Source organism: Callithrix jacchus, chromosome 4, assembly GCF_049354715.1.
Source record: "Callithrix jacchus isolate 240 chromosome 4, calJac240_pri, whole genome shotgun sequence".
NCBI lineage: Eukaryota > Metazoa > Chordata > Mammalia > Primates > Cebidae > Callithrix > Callithrix jacchus.
Genome location: NC_133505.1, coordinates 138,957,469 through 138,973,015, shown reverse-complemented (window position 1 = coordinate 138,973,015; position 15,547 = coordinate 138,957,469). Strand labels below are relative to the sequence as shown.

At 34.0% G+C, this 15,547-nt stretch overlaps 1 protein-coding gene across 1 annotated transcript in view; it reads left to right on the top strand.

Moving 5' to 3' along the window:
• MOXD1 (monooxygenase DBH like 1) overlaps positions 1-15,547 on the top strand; it is a 118,982-nt gene that overhangs the window by 83,788 nt on the left and 19,647 nt on the right. The window contains exons 7-10 of the mRNA XM_002746967.6: positions 3,419-3,585; positions 4,664-4,855; positions 6,783-6,842; positions 11,801-11,943. Coding sequence (XP_002747013.1) covers positions 3,419-3,585; positions 4,664-4,855; positions 6,783-6,842; positions 11,801-11,943 — 562 coding nt within the window. The remainder of the gene's footprint in view (positions 1-3,418; positions 3,586-4,663; positions 4,856-6,782; positions 6,843-11,800; positions 11,944-15,547) is intronic.

Sequence of the window (15,547 nt, the reverse complement as noted above, 5' to 3'; positions counted from 1 at the left end):
TAATATGATATTGAAGTAAATAAATGTATTTGATTGCTGAAATTATTTGTATTTTCAAATCCCAACATTGATAGATTTAATATGAAATTATCAACAGAAGAAACTCCAAGTTATTATTTTACATTGACTCATGCAATTATTCAGCAAATACTGAGCACCAACTATATGCCAGATCTGGGCTTCAGGATATGATGTGAGTGAAAAACAGATGCAGTTCCCACCCTCATGGAAATTATAGCCCAGTGGAAAAGAGAAACAACCAAATAATCACAGCAATCATATGAAATTATACATACACCAATTGATCCAAAGGAGATATCTGACACTAGGAGAGTAATTGGTGACCTAATCCCGCCAGGGGTGTGTGGTGGTGGGGATGGTCTGGAAAACCTTTGTTAAAGAATCAAACTATTCATCTGGGTGACTGCAGATGCTGAAGGGTTAGGTTTCAGTGAAGAAAGATGCTGATGAACCTGCAGAGGAAGGCTGAAGCAGACCATCTAAGGTCTTGTAGGGCCCATTAAGGATGTTGACCCTGAAGACAATGAACAGCAATTGAAGAGTTTGATACAGTGGAGTCAAATAATGTGATTTTTGTTGGAAAAGATCACTCTGGCTGCTGCAGTATGAATAATAGATTATGGCTAGGGGGCAAATGGTATGATATTTAAAGAGTAATATTTCTATAAAAGTAGGTGTTAAGCCACTCTGTTGGTGAGCAAGCCAGTATTCTTTTTTTTTTACCCTGAAGTAATTAATAGGAAATAATTTCTCTCTGAATTCACTTTAATTTCCACCCACCAATTATATCCCACACTCTGGACTGTGAATCTATGAGAATTACAGTTTAAAAACACTCATAAACCAAGCATTTACAAAATAACCTGTTAAAAAATTCTAAAAGTTAGATTTTCCATGAAATCGTATCTGACTATAAAGTATAAAAATTATCAGCACAACAACAATGGGATTAATTATTGTCTTATATTGTAATGTTTTTTAAAAAAATTTTACATTTTGGATTTTAAATTATTGATAGAATAAGAATTTTACATAATGTATAATATTTCTCCAATTGGAAATTCTATGTGAACTACTTCTTCCTTTTATAGTCTTTATTACAAAAGTGTAAGACTTAATTTATTTGCCTGTCTGTTGTCAATTAAGTTGACTTTCTCATAGTTTCAATGTAAAAATGAAATATCAGCTTATTTTTCTAACAGGTTAATAGAGAACTCAGAATTTTTAGTACTTTCTATTTTTATTCATATACGTAATTAGATCAACTTTTAGATTATAGTAATTTTATTTTTTATAAATATAGCATAATGTGAATTTGTTTCCAGAAATGTTTTTTTAATAATTGTGTTTTATTTGCTTCATAAATTATTACTTTATTTAGTAGATTATTAATGGTCCAAACAGCTAATGAAATTAATGAACCTAACTATAGTAAATGCAACTGAAATTTCTACTTATATTTTTTCCCTGTTAAACTATTATAAGGAGGTAGATCCCAAAAATATAAAATACAAAACAAAATTCTGCAAGACATTTCCAGAGAAAATGTTAAGGTCAGTATAGATGTTCTACATTATCATGGTCATGTGTATCTGCTCTGGTAATCACATAAAAGAAGAATTGATTTTTATGATTAATTTGTTTAACAACTGATTGAAACCCTGGTATATGTGTGACCACTGTATGTGTGACTAGCTGCTATTTCTTGAAAACCTCATTTGTGCCAAACTCTGTTCTAAGAACTTGGCGTTTAAGCCACGCATCACCCTTATGAGGTACTAGTGTTACTATAATGGCCATTTTCCATATTGGAAAACCAAAACACAAACTGATTAGGTAAATTTCTGTCTTCATCTGTTTTGTGCTGCTATAACAGAATACCAGAGACTGGGTAATTTATAGTGAACAGAAATTTATTCCTCACAGTTCTGGAGGAGTACAAGTACCTGATACTGGCATCTGATGAGGGGCTTCTTGCTGTGTCGTAACATGGCAGAAGGCTTCACATGGTGGAAGGCTAAAGAGAGCAAGAGGGTACAAACCCACTTCTGAAATAATGGCATTAAGCCATTGACAGGGGCAGAGCCCTCATGACTTGGACCTCTTAAAGGTCTCACCATTCAATACCATCACAATGGCAATTAAATTCAACAACATTCAGACCTACTTTTTGGAGGGGGTAAACATTTAGCCATAGCACTTGCCCAAGGTCACATAACTCATAAGCAGCAGAGATGGGATTTGCAGCCAGATTGGTCAGCTGCAGAGTCGGTGTCCCCAACTGTCACACCACAGTGCTTCCTTGTGATGACCCTGAACATCTGAACAAGCTGGAGTCAACAAACACATAGTAAATTATTTTATGTTCACAATAACAAACTCACAAAGCAGGAAAGGAAGCTTGGATTTTTCCAAGGCTGTTGGAGAGGTTGTGAGGTAAGAATTTCCTGGGATAATTATTGGAATACTTAATTTTAACACCTTATTTCATCCTAAAGCATTCAAAGGAATGGATATCTTCTAAGTGTGTGTGTGTGGGGGGGGGGTATATAACATACAATGAGGAATATTTGATATAAAGACCTCGTATTTAAAAATGATTGACTGGAAATAGACTAAGCTGATTGATTTAAAGGAGACAAGAAACCAAACTGAGGGGAAGAGATCAATCTGTTAGTTACAGGTGGATAAGTCACTACTGCAGAAGGAAGTCAATTAATTTCCAAGTTAGTGAAACATATTTATGAAAAGTTTGGGGCTCATACTCTCCCTCCCTGTAATGAATATGTCATAACAACAAGTGTGTCTTATTCATCTCTCACCCCCACAATGCCTAATAAAGTGCTGTTTATATAATGGATTCTTAATAGTTGTGTGTTGATTGAATGACTGTTGAATGAAGCAGACAATGGTGACAAGCTATAAAGAAATAAAGTTAATCTTTAGTAGTTTCTTCATCAGCAGATGGTTTCTAAACTAAGGAATGTTTACCTCAAAGTAAATGTTATTGAACTTTATCTTGAACCAATATAAAACACAACTTTTAATGAGTTATTACATATTCTAATGAATGACTTTAGAATCTTCATTCTGTCTTCATTTTAGATAATTATGGCATATAACAGCTAGATAACTGACATATTTATCTCATGGTATGCTGTGTGAGTTCACAAAGGTTGCAGACAATATGGCTACTCATTTGTTAATTCTTGTTTATGAAACTGATTGTTATCTGCTACTAATTTCTGCTTGTATTCTTGTCCTTCTTGACAGTTTATGGAAAATAAACCTATTTCAACTAAACATGACAACTTAAAAATCAAACCAAGAATTTTCTTGGGAATGAAAACTTTTTTTAAGAACTCAAACTCACTTTAATTATGTGTTTTTGTTCTAGGTTTAATAGATAATTCTGGACTGAGGTTATTTTATACAATGGATATAAGGAAATATGATGCTGGAGTGATTGAGGCTGGCCTCTGGGTGAGCCTCTTCCATACCATCCCTCCAGGGATGCCTGAGTTCCAATCTGAAGGTCACTGCACTCTGGAATGCCTAGAAGAGGTAGGCAGCATCTCAGTCCGAGCTGCTCTCTGTAGATTCATCCATGCTCTTAGAAACTGTGGTGTGAAAAATTGCATGCATGTTTATTATTGATTCTTTTCTTGTTGACACATTGTGAAACCATTATTGCAATTTTAGTAGGACCTTTGACTGCTTTTTTAAATCTTGAAAGCTACAGGAGTAGAACGCTAAAGACAGAAGTTATTGACAGGCTGTTTTTCTTCTTACCTGCCTTTTTTTGTTGTTGTTGCGTATCGCATGCTTTACATCATCGTTTACAATTTCTACCTTTCTTTGTGTGGTCTTTTCTTCCTTTCCCTACTTTACCTTTATCCCTATTGATTTTTTCCATTATTCACATTTACTTTCCTTTTTTCTCTGCCTTACACTTTTCTTCCCTTCCTTCACACAGAGCAAAAATAACTAATATAAAAATAGATATTGGATAGGAGAAAAGCTGAGTATAAGTATTTAGTAATGCCAATTTTTACTTAAAGTTTTTTTAATGGAAATATTTCAACATGGATCATATTCTTTATAAATTATAAGATTGTGGTTTTGGACAGTATGGCAGACGGGTGAGGTGGAAAAATTATGCTCTTCTGAGTTATTTAGGCCACAGTTCATGCATATTGCCATGACCTCATTTACAAACTGTAGGACCATGGGCAATTCATTTAATTCCATTGACCCACTTTGGCTTTCTTATCTGGAAAAGTGGGAATAATATTTTCTTTTAAGGGTTTGGGTTTTCATGTTACTAACATAGTGGAATCTTTTTGCTAAGAGTGTTTATTGCCTCTTATCCTCCTAAAAGAAGGAAAAATGAAGGTAACCTGTAGAAATGATCTGGTAGGTCCCTCATAAGCATCAGTTCCCCTATTTTTCTCCCAGTAAATAAATGTTGCTCCGTAAGGAGAACACTGAAAATCTGAATTCAAAATGTCTGGCAGTTCAAGCATTTATTCAAGTTGCTTTAGCTTTTTATCTCAGTTGTCCCTCCAAGTGTGTTTGAATGTGAACTGTCTGTACATGCACTTGTTTGGGCTAATTGGGTCTTCCTTGGTGTTCCCTGCAGGCTCTGGAAGCCGAAAAACCAAGTGGAATTCATGTGTTTGCTGTTCTTCTCCATGCTCACCTGGCTGGCAGAGGCATCAGGCTGCGTCATTTTCGAAAAGGGAAGGAAGTGAAATTACTTGCCTATGATGATGATTTTGACTTCAATTTCCAGGAGTTTCAGTATCTAAGGGAAGAACAAACAATCTTACCAGTATGCATTTTTTGTTCCTTTTAGTTGACTGTTATAAAAGTCATGAGACATATCTGCTGAGATGTGGCAAGATTTCTAGAAGTGAAGTGAATTTTTCCTTGTATCTGTATTCTTAAAAACCACCCCCTGTGGGTATTGTACAACCCGGATGGAATGTGTTTGATCTGTTTTCCAAAATTGAAACTCATTTTTTTATGATTCCCAGGAGCAATTCAAGTTGTTGACAAGAAAAAAACAAAAACAAAAACCCTCAGGTTCTGAGGACTAAACGTTACTTTTTTTATACTTGTCATTCCAGTTAGCGAGTCTTTGGGTTGCAATTCTGGCAGTGGTAAAATCAGAGGTGTCTTTATGCTCTCTTGAAAAGATAGGATATTTTTAGAAGCTTCATTTTAGTAAAAATTAATGTAAGGATAATTCTGTTACCTGATAAAGCTATTTGGATATAGCTAATGAAACTATGCTGTGTGATCCAGCTTGACACAATACCTGGGGTTATGGTGAAGGAGAGAAGAGAATGAAGACTTTAAAAACGTTATAATGCTTCGTTTTCTCAAATTTTTATTCCATGACCATCAAATGTAGTATAATTTTCTATTCTTATTTTACTTTTAAAAGTCAGGCCCCTATACCATTTATGAAATCAGAGTAATAGCAGTATCTTTTCTACATGATGCTGGAGACAGGGTTTTTAGATGGGATGAATTGTCAGGGAGAAGACATGGCACAATAGGATGTAAAAGGGAAGTTGAAAAAACAGAAGAAAGTCATGGAGAGGAAAGGGATCTTCTTTTCACTAATAGCTATCCCTTAAATCCGTAGCTTTGGACCTATATTCCCTTTAGAAATTATTTGATACAGCCTGAGAGTAGAAAGAAGAAGTTTGAGAAACAGTGATCTGGTCAAGGTTCTTAAGGATTACACTCTATTTTATTGTGATGTCTCTGGGGCTTTCCAAACAGTGTTACCTCAAATCTTCCTAACTGATGTGCCATGATCGGGGCATAAGTGTGATGAGATACTTATCTTTGGACCCTCTGAGTGGTGTTGCATGCAGGGAGGTCAGATTTAAGGACTAACACCCAGCAATGACTATCTCAGATCCATAAACAACTTCATCTGCTTACCCGAAAGGGGAAACAAAAAAAAATTATCATTTTCCGTGTCTACTGTAATGTACAAAAGGATGGAAAACACTAGAACAATAAATTTCTGTTCGTTTGCCTCACAATTCAATTTTAAGAAAATAAAGTCATGACTAGGTAAAGAAAATAAGGTAAATGAAGAGGTGATCACAGTAACTACTATGTCTGACATTTATTAAGTGTTCATCTGCTACCAATGACTGTGTTATATCATTTAATCTCCTCATAATAGCTGTGAAAAAATAAGTACTATTTTTATCTTTAGGTTTTAGATGAACAAATTATACCTGGGTTATACCTAGGTCATCCAGCTAGAGTATTGTGGAGTCTGGCCTGAATAGAGTCTGTTTTTTTTCTTTTTCTTGAGATGGAGTCTTGCTCTATTGCCAGGCTGGAGTGCAGGGCCGTGATCTTAGCTCACTGCAACTTCTATCTCCCGGGTTCAAGTGATTCTCCTGCCTCAGCCTCCCGTGTAGCTGGGACTAGTTTCACCATGTTAGCAAGAATGGTCTCTATCTCTTGACCTTGTGATCCACCCGCTTTGGCCTCCCAAAGTGCTGGGATTACAGGTGTGAGCAACTGCGCCTGGTCGAGAGTCTTGTTTACTTGCTTGTTTGTTATGTTAGCAAACCTAGAATTAAACAGATCAGAGGTCTTCTGCTGCATTAAATTACTTGATGCATCCATTCATACAGCAAATATTAACTGTTGACCTACAAATGTATTTGATATATACATCAGCATAAAACTTTAATCTGAAACCTTTTACCTTTATGTTTCAGGGAGATAACCTAATTACAGAATGTCGCTACAGCACAAAAGATAGAGCTGAGATGACTTGGGTAAGAAAATTTTATTATTAATTAAAGTTCATTTATGGAGGGAAAGAAATAAACTTGATTTTAGAAGAAAATGGTAAAAACCATTTCCATTTGGAAAGAAACGTTCTAAAAATTTTGAGCATCAAGTATCCTAAAAGTGGTATCAGTGATGTTTTAGCATTTTGTAAGACTTCAAATTAATGATATTATAGTATTAAATAATATTTGGAGTATAATTTATTGACTCTTTTGTGGAAAGCTACCCTTAGTCTTTTAATTTTTCTCATCTAATATTTTTAAAAGAACTGTGGTCATTAATTGACTATCTGCTTGAGCCTGGCTTAGATAAATCCAAACTTCCAAAGGAAGAAGGAACTTCATGACCTTGAGGCCTCTGACTCATAGAGAAATCTGGTTCCAACAGATTTATTGGGGGAATTCCACCACGCATTCAAGAAATAGATAATTCATGTCTTGCTCAATCTCTTTCAGGAACACAAAAAGAGAGAACATCTCCCACCAACTTATGAAGTTGCCATAATCTTAAAACTAAATTTCACAAGGGTCGTATAAAAGAGGCCAGTAGTATGCACCTGATGGAAATAACTTGGACAAAATTTTGACAAAACAAATCCTTTTTTATATACAGATCTAATGACGGGACCAACTTCAGTTTAGCTAAGGAATATAAAATTGATTTAAGTTATAAAATATATTAATGTCTTCTACATGAAAATATTGAAGGAAGAAGACATGTAATCACCCCAACAGAGGCAGAAAAAGCAAAATTTAAGTTTACTATTGACAGGGGAGACGTTTAGTAAGCCTGGAACAGGAAGGAATTGTTTTAACGAGGTAAAAGTTAGCTATGAAAAAGCTATAGCAAATATTAAATTAAATGAAAGATCAGAAGTGTTTTTTACAAGTTAGGAAGAATATATGGGCATTTGTTATCACTACTTGTATTTAACATTGTACTGGAAAAGAAATGAAAATGAGATACAAGGATAAGAAAGGCAGAAGTGAAGAAGCAAAACACATTATTCACAGATATTGTAATTTTCTGCATCAAACCCTCCTCCAAATTGATACTATCTAAATTGCATTTCAGTGTATAAGAAATTATTTCAAGAAAATACAATTTAAAATGAAAATTATACAGAAATAAAATCTAACATGTTCGATTTCTCTGAAAAAACTTATAAATTTTTATTGTGAAACATTAAAGAATGCCTAAAGACATTAAGTGTTCATAGACAGAAAGGCTCAGTAAAATAAAGAAAATACTTCAATTTATATTGGTCTATAAATTTGATATTATTCCAGTAAAGAAAATTCAGAGAAGTTTTATTATTTGAGGTTTGGGTATCCTAAGAAATCTTCACCGACCAAGGTTGCAAATATTTTCACCTATTTTTTATTTATATAAACATTTTCCTGTGTTAGCTTTTACATGGAGCAAGTTGATTATAAAATTTACACAGAAGAGCAAAAGGTTAAAAATAGGCAAGATAAAACTAAAAAGAGCAAAATAGAAAACAATCTCCTAGATAAGAAGGTTTATTTTAAAACTAGTGATTAATACAGTATGCTTTGAGTCCCAGGTTAGAAGACTTGGAACAGAAGAGGGATCTCAGAAACAGACCTACAAATCCTACAGTTGGAAACTTGGTTATGGTAGACATAGCATTTAGATAAATGGAAAAGGATAAACTTTTTATTAAAGGATGCTGGCACTAGGCACTACTGGATATCAATATGACATAAATAAAACTGAGTCTTAATTTCACACAATGCATAAAAATCAATGCCAGATGTATTAAATATTTAAATGTGAACAGCAAAACTTTATAACCACTCGAAGAAAAAAAATACCTGAATATATTTTCATGACTTTGGAGTACTTATTTTACAAGCAAAGCATAAGAAGCACAACCCGTAAATAAAAGATTAATCAATTTGACTACATCAAAGCTTTTGCATACCAAAATAAAATACTATTAAGAAAGTGAAAAGTTTTAAACTGGAAAAAAATATTTGCAATAAATAGATTAACAGAGCATTAGTATCTAGCTTATAAAACAGAGTCCATGAATCAGTAACAGAAGAGAAGCATACAATAAAAGAGGATAAGACAAAAACATTTCAAAGAAATAACAACCCAATAGATAATATAAATATATGAAAAGATGTTCATTTCGTTTAAAACCAAAGTCATGCAAATGTGAACCAGAATGAGATATTTTGAACTCACCAGTTCAGCAAAATTTAAAACAGCATTTCCATTGTGCTGAAACTGGGACACTTATACACTGCTAGTGGTAATATAAATTTACAAAACCACCTTGAGGAAAAACACGGTATGATCTAGTAAAGTTAGAGATTCATATATCTACCCAGTTCCATGCCTATGTAGATTTAGCCTTGGAATTACTTTTGCAGAATGTGTTTTAGGAGAGAAATACATCAACTATTCATAATAACATGTAATAATATAGGAATGAAAAATTCTGGAAATGTCTCAAATACCCATCAAAAGGAGAACAAATAAATGCGGCATAATATAATGAAATAGTGAAAAGTTATGAAAATTAATGAACTAAAGCTGCATATATTAACATGAATGTATCTGGAGAACAAACAATGTTGACCAAAAAGACCAAACTTGTAACAATATATGTCGTGTGACATTACGTATGTAAAGTTCAGGAACAGGGAAAATTAAACAATATGTTGTTTAGGGATACATACTTCAATATACTGAATGTAAAGTGTAATGAAAAGCAATTGAAAGATAAGATACTAAGATACTAATCACCCTTGGTTGGAATGGGAAGAAGAGGGATAGAAGCTGGGCACACAGGAGGTAGTCAAGGTACTGGTGTTGGTTTTATTTTTTTCTCATGCCTTATGTATAATTTTTGTTGTTGAAATATTTTCCTAAAGACATAATAAATTAGTTATTATTGTAGCAGTTATTTTGGTGCACTGTCTTGACACCCTTTTCAGGGCCAACACAACCAAACCTCAGCCACTGGGAATATCAGATGATAATATAATAGCTCACAGCTGTGTCCCTCATTGGAAATTTTTCCTTGGTATTAGAGAATGACTCCTTAAAGTTATACTCCCTACAGTAGGACAGCCAGCAGCCAATGACTAGTTGATAAGAGGCTGCAAAGGCCCAGCTTTCTTTCTACAATTTGGTACAAATCTGAACAGCCATCCTAACTTAAAGCTAAATTAAATACGATAGTTACTGAGGCATCAGATGTAACTTTATTTGCAGATCACCTTCTCCCTTTGCCTAATCCTATCTTGCTCATCAAGAGCAAACACTATGTTTTTGCAATTAGTATAATCATTGTATATTAGTCCCTACATTAATTTATAATATGGACAATATTAAGTTTCTTGCCTTTGTTTTCAAAAGCTGGATTTTGCTGGATACAGAATTCTTGATTGGCAGTTACTTTTCCCCTGCAACACTTGTGAATATATAATTCTAATATCTTCTTTTACTTCCATCATTTATGATGAAATATCAGCTGTCAATTGTATTCCTGTTTACCTGTATGTGATGTGTCATTTTCCTCTTGCCGCTTTCAAGATTTTCTCTTGTCTTTGGCGTTCAGCAGTATAACTGTGATGTGTCTAGGTATGGCTTTCTGTATTTACCTTTGGCTTTCGTTGAACTTCTTGGGTCTGCAAGTTAGTGATTTTAATTTAATTGGGGATTATTTCAGGCATTATTCATTTTAATATTTTTTTTTTACCTTTTGGTCTTCTCCCTCTCATTCTGGAACTTCAATTGATGTGTTAACATACATGAAAACATACATATATTTTAGACATCAGTGCTAGAACATTTAATATTGTCCCACAGATTTCTGAAGTATTTTCACTTTTCTTTTGTCTTTTAGCTCTCTGTTCTTTGAGTAAGACAATTTCTATTGATTAATCTTCAGGTTCACTGATATTTTCCTCGCTTATTTGAAACCTGCTGCCGAGCTCATCTGTGAAGGTTTTATTCCATTTTGGTACCTCTCAGCTCTAGAATTTCTATTTTTAAAAATGCTTTTCTTTATCTGATGTCGTTCCCTATCTGTTCGCTTATTTTTAACATATTTGCCTTTAATTACTTGAATATATTTTTCTTCAACTCTTTGAAAACTTTTTAAACAGCTTTATTGAACATATTTTCATCTGCTTTCAAGTCATATTCTGATAAATCCAGCATCTCAATCTTACAATCCATTTCTACTGACGTTTCCCCCTTGAATATAGATAATAGTTTCCTATTTCTTTTCCTGCTTAATAATTTTTGGTTGAAATTAGACATATTAGATACTATGTTGTAGTAACCCTGGATTCTGTTCTTTTGAGGGTCTTCAATCTTTTTCCAAATTTTAGTAGATAATTAACTACCTGGATTCAAAATATAAAATCTTTCTCCCCTGTGATATGCAGCAGCTAATGTTTATACACATGAAGACAAGATTCTAGAAAATTCAATTAAATCAGAAAAATTTCTCAACAAAATTCCATCAGACTGATTGATTGGTATTATGCTAACCAAACATCTTTATGTTTCTCTGAAATGTTCACTGTGTTGAAAAGTTTACTTCCCATCAGCAGAATTTTATTAGGTTATTTAAGAAAGGCAGGTTTTATGTACCCCAAAACCTAAAATCCAATAAAAAATTAAAAAATAAAAATAAATAAATAAATAAATAAAATAATCTTTTATATATATATATAAAAAAGAAAAGAAAGAAAGGCAGGTTTTGAATGTGGAAATAATTCTATTAGTTTTTAACCGTGTCACTACCTTTTAAAAAAGCCAAATTTTTACTTTTCAGTTTTAAGATTTATTAAATTTAGTACTGGAAGGAAATGTATGACATTAATGACTTACCTGCTTTAAACAATAAAGGTGGTAGAATGCATACTTCGCTAAATAAACTATCTGTTTTCAGGGAGGACTAAGCACCAGAAATGAAATGTGTCTCTCATACCTTCTTTATTACCCAAGAATTAATCTTACTCGATGTGCAAGTATTCCAGACATTATGGAACAACTTCAGTTCATTGGTGTTAAGGAAATCTATAGACCAGTCACGTAAGTAGTAAATGTATTTCATGATGAGGTAATGTACTCCAGAGAAAGATGGTCTTTATTGTCATATGTGAGCCATTACCATGTTACAGAAATTTTTATGTACTGTTTGTTTCATTTGATTACTTTTGTTTTCTGAGATGGAGTCTCACTCTGTCACTAGGCTGGAGTGCAGTGATGCGATCTCAGCTCACTTCAATCTCTGCTTCCCAGGTTCAAGCAATTCTCCAGCCTCAGCCTCCCAAGTAGCTGGGATTACAGGGATACACCACCACTCCCAGCTAATTTTTGTATTTTTAGGAGAGACAAGGTTTCGCCATGTTGGGCAGGATGGCCTTGATCTCTTGACCTTGTGATCCACCCACCTTGACCTCCCAAAGTGCTGGGGTTACAGGCATGAGCCACCATGCCCGGCCTCTATTTGATTACTTTTAACTGGGGAGACCAAGTAAGCTTTTTGATTACTATGTTCAGAGTCACCAAGACCACCCTCACATTCTGTGATTTGTTAGGAGTACCTAAAGGACTCAGCAAATGTCTGTATTCATGGAAAATATTTATTAAGGTGAAAGCATACAAAGCAAAAAGAACAAGAGGAAAAGGCATATGGAGCAAAGTCCAGAGGAAGCCAGGTGCAAGCTTCCAAGAGCTCTTTCTCAGTGCACTCATCCAGAATGCACCAAATTCCACCATCATCAAATTCTAACAACATTTATGAAATGTTGTCTATTGGAGAATCTCATCACAGATTCAGTGTCCAGAGTTTTTTGGGGGGAACTAGTCATATAGGTGCTCTCTGCCTGCCACTTACCAAAATTCCAGACTTCCAGATGGAAAGCAGGTGTTAGCATAAACTGCCTTTTTTGCATAGTCTAGGCACAATGAGTCACTCTTATCATTTAGAGAAAGTTTATATCAATATAGGAAATTGTTTAGTATTTAAGTTTCTAGGCACCTGCCAAGGGTTATCATGGCAAGCAGGCCTTTCTGAGGTGGGCCTATTATGTTAACTCTTTAGGTACAATTGCATGTCTTAGGAGCTATTTAAGATAAAATAGACAAGATGCTTATAATTCCTGTCCTCTTAAGATTATATTCTGGAGTGAGGAAGAGGTAATAAACAAAAAAACAAATATAATATTTTAAATAGTAATAGATGTTATGAAGACAAAACAGTGAAGGAAGTACGTAGCTTTTGTCAATAGGATAAAGAAAGCCTCTCTGAGTTGGTGATATTTGAACAGTGACCTACATGATAAGGAGCCACCTATAGAGTTATGCAAATACTACACAGGAAAAAGAGCCTGTGTAATGAGCCTGTGGTGAGTCTGAACTTACCATGTTTGTGGAGCAGCAAGAGAGTGCATTTGGCTGGAGAAGAGTGAAGTATGATAGAGAATAAGTGAGGACAATAAAGCAGGTGGGACCAGATTATTTAGGACATGATGGGCAACATAAGGCCTTGGGCTTTAAGTGCAAAGGGAAGCAATTAAAGGATATAAACAAAGTCAATTTGGTTACTGCGTTGAGAAAGACTCTAGGAGGGCTAGATTGGAAAGAATATCAGGTAACTTGTGATTGTCTAGCTGAGGGATAAGGGTAACTTGTGCCAAGGTTGTGACACTGAATTCATGAGATGTGTTCCATTCAGGTTACCTTTTGGAAGCAGCACCCACAGGCTTGTTGATCAATGGCATCTCAGGGAGGCAGTGAGGGATAAAGCAGAGAAATGCTCAGTGATGATGTGTGAATGGTGTTAGGGGAATATGCCCGAGAATAATATTGAGAATTCTATTTTGGATTTATTAAGGTGGGTGTATCTATTCTTATCTATTCTTAGTGATGTCAGTGAGAGGAATTAGAATGGCTGGTGAAAATTTGGGGGTGACTGAATTTCTTTTAATATAAAAAAAATTTTTCTAGCGATTAGTACTTTTCAAAATGAAAGGAAATAATGTAATTAGAGAAAATATACACATAGAGTTTTGAGACATGTATTTTAAGGACAGAGTGGAAAAACATTCAGTGAGGATATGGTAAAATGCAGATGCTGAAGGAGAATAGAAATATCAACAAGTTTTTGTGCCTAAATATTATAGGGATTATAAACTGTGAACTAAGAACCACCCCTCTTTTTGAATTCAATTGATCATTCGTAGATAGGTTTTACTGTTGGATAATTTTTATCCAAACAACGAAATGACCACTAGAAGAAATACCTATATCTACTAAAATAAAAATAACAAAATTCTTACATAAATTGGTTTATAGTTTACTGAGTATTTTCATATGCCTGTTTTTATTTAATTCATTTTTACACAACTCCAATAGTTAGATCAGGACATGGAATCCCAGTTTTATAGGGGAGGAAATGAAAACCAAGAGATTAAGAAATTATTCAGCATCATATAGTACATAATAAAAGGGAGAGTTGGGGTTTGTGTCTAGTCTCTGATCTCTTTCTCTCCATATAACATGCACATATAGGTAGATATATACATATACATAAATATATAAGAAATAAATAATTACATTTGTAACAAATTAAAATAAAAATGCAAGCATCACATAAAATGTCATAAAAACACTAGGCTATAATCTTGGTTTTCAAATATTGATGTTCCTTAGCCTTGAGTAGTCTTTTTCTCATTTAGAATATTTTTTACATATTGAATGGAAACTTTTTCTAATGGATGGTTAATTTGAGAGAATGCTAAAAACAAATGGGTATTAAAAGCTGTATGTTTGCAAGATGATTGAAATGCATTCTACAGCCTATATATATTTTTAAGTTTAAATAGTATGAAGCCTCTTAAACGCTCAGTTACTGTTTCCCAATGAGATCCACCAGTGTCCATACCTTTGGTCTCCCTCAGGAAATAACTCAAGTTGGATTTTCATCATTTAGAAAGACAGGGAAAATTGATTTACAGAACAAGGCTAGTTTGACATGATGTCATTCTCCACTGCCAAAAAAGGAAAAAAAGAACAAAACCCATTTAACTTCATGGTTTACTTATTCCTCAAATATATGAGCACAAAAGAGCCTCTATTTAAACATACATGTTTAGACTTTAAAGCAGATGTTCAAATCTAGTTCATCACCACAGTGACATAAATGATAGTGAGGGCCAAACTAACAAGGTGCTGGCTCAAAAACCAGAATGAGAAATGGCTTAGGTGCTTTTTTGTTCTGTTTTGCTTAAAAGAATATTACTAATTGATATTCAGGATACAATACTAAAAAAGTCATATAACATATGAACAAAACTTTTCTATTCTGTGCTTTTCATATAATGATTAATCTGTGCTACATTTTATTTTAAACATTCTAAAGCAGTCCTAGGAAGGATTGATAGAAAGATGAGATAACTACAGCTTGTCTCAATTTTATTGTCTGTTCTGGAGGGTGCTGTTTCTCTCTGCCTCCTACAGATCTGGCAAGTCTTAAGGAAGAACAAAAACCTCACAAAGATCAAATAACAAAGTAGATAATGAGTTTAGATAAATTGTGTATTCCCTGTTGTACCATAAATCAAGACTGAATATGCAGGCCTTGTGAGATTTAACTGATGGAAAGTTATTAGTTCTGTTCCTCAAAAAAGAA